This window comes from Botryllus schlosseri, chromosome 2 (assembly GCF_051294905.1).
Source record: "Botryllus schlosseri isolate E-star chromosome 2, Bs_hap1, whole genome shotgun sequence".
Lineage (NCBI taxonomy): Eukaryota > Metazoa > Chordata > Ascidiacea > Stolidobranchia > Styelidae > Botryllus > Botryllus schlosseri.
Genome location: NC_137237.1, coordinates 13890776 through 13898166, shown reverse-complemented (window position 1 = coordinate 13898166; position 7391 = coordinate 13890776). Strand labels below are relative to the sequence as shown.

General features: G+C 39.3%; 1 protein-coding gene across 1 annotated transcript; it reads left to right on the top strand.

The window, feature by feature from the left end:
* The first annotated feature begins 3109 nt into the window (after window positions 1-3109).
* Window positions 3110-5937, top strand: LOC145433692 (uncharacterized). Its single transcript, XM_080310863.1, has 3 exons — window positions 3110-3476; window positions 3623-3877; window positions 5258-5937. Exons 1-3 carry the CDS (start codon window positions 3289-3291, stop codon window positions 5475-5477), a joined length of 663 nt encoding a protein of 220 aa, XP_080166989.1. The 5' UTR covers window positions 3110-3288; the 3' UTR covers window positions 5478-5937.
* Window positions 5938-7391: the final 1454 nt, after the last annotated feature.

The following is a 7391-nucleotide window of genomic DNA, read 5'->3' as shown; positions in this document are numbered from 1 at the left end:
GGCGCCTTGTTCAGAGGTATTTGAAAAGATAGAAGTGTTGTTTTCCCTGCCTAGTAAGCATCGCAATGCTGTGGGTGATTGACGAGCTCATATTATTTTGTTTTTGTTATTATCGACACTCTCATGCGAGGGATCAGATTTCGCTAAAATAACATATCTCTTGCACTAGGATGACCTGCGGACCACGAGGATACGTTCTATTGGACGAGTTTATTTGTTGTTATCATTCGAAAGGGGTTATTGGTGGTTGACTACTGTTATGATTTTCCTCATCATGCATACCTGAAATTATCAGAACTTTGCAATTAAAGTAGCCGTGACGAATTTGAATTCGCAGATAACGTAGACCCCATAGTTGGGTGATATCGCTGTATCGGTCACGTCGCGACGTGTCTTTCACATTCCGGAGCATACAAATTACAGGACAAACGGATTTTTTTCTGTTCAGAACAAATTTAACAGGAGTAATATTCAAACAGCGAGATTTGACCACTTCCCTCCCTTTTAACTGGTACCAAACTTTTGGATTTTAAGTTACTTTGATTCCTCCGTTAGAACTGCACGGATTCAAACACGTTACCGCTGCACTGGATCAGATTCCTCCACTGTGTTATCGATAGATGACATGACGTACATTCCAGCCCAAGTGATAATTTTGTGTGGCGGATATGGTTATTACGAAACATGACTTGCCACAGTTGCGACTAAGGGTGAGAACTATAGAATGAAACTGCATAAGCGATGCAATTTTAGCGTACTTCTGAAATAGACATGCATTTATGTTTAAATAACGCAAGAAATAGCAACAGACTTAAATAACACTAATTATACCCTCACCAAGCACTTCCAAAACTGGTACTTCGCACAGCTGTGACTATACACTTGAAGCAGCATTCAAAAGAATTACAAATTTTACTGGAAACTGCCAAGTTTAGTAAATGAAGCAATTATGATTTCCTTGTGGCAAACCCCCTCATTGTTACTATCCTCACGACACAGCGTTTCCGGAATAAAGGACCCACAAAATTACAATTTGCATTATTTTTTCAGTTTCGTGACTCTGGGAAATGCTTCGCAAGCCTTAAATACTGACATCCATTATACGTCAGTAATGTATGTACGTCATCTGCTTCGAATGCGTGACTATCTTCAGCGAATCCGAATTCGACTTCCGCATGAGTGTATTCAAATCAGCACAGCATGTCAAGTGTAATAATTATAAATGTCTGTGCCATTACACGAAGGATGTACTATACAAAATGGCATCCGCTGTAGATGAGGTATTTTGGTAAATAGAGATTCCATATCAAACTTGGAATGCAATGAAGTATAACTTTCAAAACTACACTAGACAGGAATTTGCGAGTCCGGCCACATCCTGTTGAGCACTATTAGTTACTAGCTCCTTTTAATTTATTCCAGAACTATGTTGTCGGTACATCACATCAATGATTAAGGCTTATTCGCACAATATTTATTCGGGTAAACCGGTGAACAACTATATGAGGTTGTTCATACATTCCGTTCAACTTGAGTAATAAACTTACGCGATTCCGAATTAGTGTTATGTAATTCAATTATATGTAACTATATACGTAGAATTAAGTCGACACAGACTACGAATGGGGATTTTGGCTTTACTTTCTCTTGAAAACAGACACCATTGAGCAGTGAGCATAAGGAACCCGATGCTTATGTTCAAAGCCACAACAAATTATTCAATACCCTGTAGATAAAACAATCGCAGGAATAGACGCAACATTTACATTTCTAACACCGCTTCGTCTTTTTTCAGAGAAAATAATTCGCGCAAGTGATACCCACATATATAGGGTTGCATTTAGAACAAACGCTGTTTTAAAACACCTTGCTTAAAGCATGTTTTAAACAGTGCTTCAAACAAGTGCCTTTTAAGAAAATTGTGTTTTTTCAAACGTTGTATAATTATGCCATAATTGTGCAAAAACTTTCGAAAAACATGTAGCATGAGCCTATACGGACGATTTGAACCCAATACAGTCGACGTTTACAATACGGAGTGGCTGGAAACCTCGAAATCGTCGTTGGTTCGACAGTTATAGCAAGCAGATATACATAATTGGTACGGAATGGGTGTTCTGACCATGATGACCGCCGACTGTAAATGCAAAACGATGTAGTCCTTGTTAGAGATATTTTGGTCTGCTTATTATGACAGTGGTCGGAAGTCCTTTTCGTCAAAGGAGCCATATTTACCCTATATTTGCAATTGTCGATGCCACTCCACAGTGGCGTCACAATTGAAGATTAATGACGCCATGGCTAGAAAATAAAAATAAAAAAATGTTGTAAACAAGGGCCATGTTTTAAACATGTTTGTTTTAAATGCAACCCTACCCACATAACAGTGTAGCATTTATAGATCGGAATATAATATCTCATGTTGCACCCATCAAGTCAAGCTCGTATTCTCATACAGTTCGTGTTGTGATATTACCAATTGCATGATCACAATATTTCACACACAGGACACGCATACAGGATTTTAATTGTAAGCGAGATAGAACTTCGGTGATTCACAATGATTCTGCACAGCTGAACTCTGTAACCGCAATTAAAAAATCTTTCTGTGACGACTAGCGAGTTGTATGGATTGGATATCCTTTTTCATGGCGGTCGTTCATTTAATGAAATATAATTTGTGTCGTAAAACTTCATCATCATGCCGTAGTAGTAAATATAGCGGCCCGGAACAGATACATCGATTTGCCATAAGTCCGGTTTCATTTCAGCCCAGACACGAAAAGTTTCGATTCCGCATATATTGCACAGATACGGTATATTAAGCAGGCCAGATAGGCCTCTATCTATATGTGTGAAAACAATGAGACATTAAAAAAAATTATGAACCATTAAATTTGAATATTATCAATTCTGTCCAGGGTGGTGTACCACATATTGTTGTGCTGTGGCACAATATATGCCATGGCCTGAGTGGGATCCCTCGTATTGAGCACTAAATTCTTCCTACAGCACATGGAACCATTTTACAATATTTGAATGTATTGTCAAACTAAGTGAGCCCTATCAAATTTCATTCGTTTTTGACCGTGAATGATGATTCGAATGTTATAAAGTGTATTTTTTTCCGCGAAATGCATAACCTCGGCAAAAAGGCTATTGTTGTAACGATTCTGACATCACAGATCTCTCGTTTTGGCCTAATGAAAAGGCATATAAAGCGCTCCACTCGACTATTTGAAAACATCAGAATCGTACGAAACTAAAGAATCGCTAGTGATCATAACCATGGAAAACTGCTTCTTACTGGGCATTGTGGCTGTACTCATTTTTAATGGACCCGGGATCCATAAGATCGGATGTCATGGGCGAAGGCTATCGCCGGGTAGCGTCAACACGGTAATGCGACAGATTGACGAAGAATTTGATTGCAATCAATTGAAGGGGAAATTCCACGACAATTCTCCGGAAATGCTGTAAGTTTATTACTCAGGCGTACCGGGAATATTTCACTGAGTAGTATATGTGTATTACTTGGATTATCAAAATCTTAGTAGGTCGGTTGCTACAGGTGACACGTAAAATAATGCCAGCTGCTAATATATAAACTACTATTTTCCAGCCTGATATGCCAAAACATAATGAACAGCGAACTGATTAGAAGAACGAAGGAATATATGCACAATATAACTAAAGCGAGGGAGAACACGGCAGCCAATGCTTTCGGGAAATCTCAGAAATCATTGACGCGTAAGAAGCGAGCTTTCGACAGCGGCTGTCCGACTTTCACAGAAGAATATCTCAGAAAGTATAAAGACGATATAGGCAGACGAAGCCTATCGCCATACGTGTCGGAAATCAGCTATGATACGAATAGGTGAGATTATTTTGATTGACTACAATGACAAGTATGTGGCCAAATGTAGAAAGTAATGGTCGAATCAGACTTCGCAAATGGACGTATACTTTTACTATTTTGCGAGGCGCCATACCTGATTCATATGCAATATTCTAATGACGATTATTCCAAACGTAGCAAGTGTTTTAGCGGTGAACTAAGCAGTGATAAGTCACTGAAAAATCACCAACACCATGACAAGGCATACGTTTCCTTCTGGGGATTCGGGAGTATTCTGGAAATAGTTACCAGCTCGTTTCGAGAACAATTGCTAGTGAAGATGGTAATTTTCTGCGTAACAAGTAGCCGATTAATGATATACTGTAGGAACAAAACGCATTGTCACGGTAACATGCATGAAATGTTATGTACAGTTAGATCTAATCAATATGTGGCATATGTTTATACGATGTCCTTGTGTCGAAAATAAGAATACACCGTCATCAGTCATGAGTTTACTCAGTTCAATTGTAAATTTTATAGCCAGTCATTCGTCAATTAGCTACTTCGTTGACCAATAACAGTTCTACGGTTGCTTGAGTATAGCCCTGAATAATAAAATAAATTATTGTCTTGTTCCGTTCAACTGCTCATTCCACATTCCCTGTTCGGTTGATGTAGCCCTCAAACGCACCGGTAGCAGATGAGAAGCCGCTCATAGAGTGAGATGCGAAGTATATTTCAAAATATGTGGGTGGTATGACAGTTTGGCACGACGACAACAGATTCAGTATTATAATCAGAGAAAGTAACTTGGAATCAGGGATTTCTAAAAATCCCTGCTTGGAATTGACACGAAAATGTTCTCCGATCCCTAACAGTTACCGCATGTGAAAATTTGCAATCTTGCCTCTTGTAATTAAGTGACATCTATAAAGTCGATAATAAAAAGAATACCATGGTGGTACGTGATGTCACTGCTTCCAGGGTCAAAATATATTAAAGTGCAGTTTAAGCAATGTATCGGCAAATTCAAAATCCCTTTTACTGCTTGACGAAAAAAAATTCTGTAGATTAAACCTTATAGCTGAACTCCAAGTTTACATTTCAATTTCTAGCATTCGATAACAGATATTTAACAAGCGTATATGGAATATGGACCGACCTGGCGTTGTGATTGTATCGCTGTGATCCAAGTTCAATCAAAGGCTTAAAAGACATTCCCAACGTTTATTATCACGAGATCGCAGATCGCACGTTGAAAAATCCCTGAAGCTTTTTCACGCTATTACCGATATAACATCGCCAATATCAGCTCAAGTTATTTCGCAGTCCCGCCTCCTTACGAGTTCGGCTGCAAACGAACATACGTCCTGATATTGCTCGCTATTACGCTCAATCACTCTCTGTGTTTCGCAGGTTTCCCACGATGATCTTGGAGAGCAAATGCGCGTGCAAGGGATGTATTGATCCCACTACTGGAAGGCAAACCTTTACATATTCCTCAGTACCAGTTGAAGTCGAACAGAGCGTGTTCTACAAAAGCGAAGTCGACGGGAGTTATACCATCGCAACGAGAAAGTTCAAGGTTGCGTGTACTTGCGTCGCGCACCCCCTGCTGTTCGTTGCGTCGACGTAGTCCACCAAATTGAATCAATACGTACTCGAAACAATTTTAGACACAAGGTGAATTCTGTTACACATATGCAGACGGGTGCTTCGGAAATCCTCCCTAAAGTAATTAGGCTTAATGGCGACCGGTCTACGACCTGGGAAATTGTCTGTATCGAGACAATGCTCTAATGTCGGGGAAAACCATACCATAAATGTATTGGCAGATTTACTGATGACGAGTACTGCGGGAGGTATACAAAAACCAGCAAACCTACGACTCAATAGATTACGTTTGTTGATCCACTGTGAGGCGATGCCTGCGCCACACGTTATTTATTATTATTTATTGTGATTTGAATCACAGACGCTGACGATTATTGGCTCATTTTAAATTATTTTCTAAACGTGTTTTATTTTCCACCACATTTTCGCTTATATCGTGATAGACGGACCACTCTTTTGCAAATAAAATATAACAAACAGTACTTCTGCGATGAGGTTTTGGAGGAGTTTGGAAAGGTCAAGTCATATCCAGCATGTCGAAGTATTTATCAACGCGTATAAGTGACTCGCCAATTATGGACATGACATCGCTGTTGCGTGACTGGCAGGTAGCGTTGAAACTGATGTGAGATTGATGCCAGATTGTATCGTCGAAAATTGCGACACTAATTTAGTGTATAGACATGTGAAGATGCGTGCGTAATTGAATCCATGCAGTTTCAATTGACTCATGCTTGCCAATGAAGGCATTCGAAAGATTGTTGATTGGGTCATAGAGGTTATTAATTGGATAACCGGTGAACGTGCATGTATCGCGCACCTGATATTTGACGTGAAGACACAATATGTGCTCCCCTACTGTGCCCTTAATAAGGGATATAAGAGAAATCACAACTTCCACAACTTATACATCGCTAGAATGACGACATCGGTAAAACTCATTAAGTTCCACAGGTTGTACAATGTACAACAGGGGTGTCAAACATACGGCGCGCGAAGCAATTCTGAGTAGATTGAAAAATCCTTATATTTTCCAGCACATTTGTAACAAATGTTGAGATTTGTTGCAGGAAATACCTCCATTGTTAATAGGCACCATTATAACCACCCGACGACGGCTGTGGTTTCACTCTAGTTACCAATAGTAACAACAAATCTGTGAAATTGACATCCAATTTCAAGAAAGTTATAGGTACACACTGAAGTTCAGAGTTTTGCACAAATATGGACCAAAAAGTAGTACTTCACAGAAGCGAAAACGCCAATGCGAAGCCGTTATATGCGGTCTAGATCGAAAATACATTAGTTGCAGAAATATATAATTGAAATATCTCTAGTCATTAGAGTTGTACTGCTGTGTCACTTTGGACCCAATAGATCTCCTGACATGAGAGAAATCGGACTCGCGGTGTAATAATAATAAACCAAATTGCAACGTCCGCGTTTGCAATTAAATATATTGTAATTCTCACATCGCATATGCAGAGCTAACGCCAGATTACGGCTAAATCAAAGGGAGTATAGAATATGCCAATTTTTATCGTTGTTACCGCCACTGTTTTAGCAGTTCTGAACTGTATTTAACTGGACAATCATCGTATTTTTGCCAATTTCATTATTCGCGAATAAAAGTGTCGCGACTTGCTACTTTAAAAACCTTATGATCCGTGTATTATCTATTATATATGCTTTTGAGGTATTCAAGTGAAAACCAAGTGCACGAGGTAACATTTTGGAATCAGTTGACTGGTCCGGCCCGCGAGCGATTTGAAGGCTGGAATCCGGCACGCGACGCAATTTGAGTTTGACATCCCTGATATACAATTGTACATGTACAACAGATAGTACATGCTGCACATTGTACGCTTCATATTGTGCAAGTATGTAGAACATAACTAACCACATGTATATGGTATCCTATATAAGGTTGTAGGTG

Coding starts and splice junctions, on each gene's coding strand:
- LOC145433692 (XM_080310863.1), top strand. CDS start 3,289: ATGGAAAACTGCTTCTTACTGGGCATTGTGGCTGTACTCATTTTTAAT. Junction 3,477..3,622: donor GACAATTCTCCGGAAATGCT/GTAAGTTTATTA, acceptor ACTATTTTCCAG/CCTGATATGCCAAAACATAA. Junction 3,878..5,257: donor ATCAGCTATGATACGAATAG/GTGAGATTATTT, acceptor TGTGTTTCGCAG/GTTTCCCACGATGATCTTGG.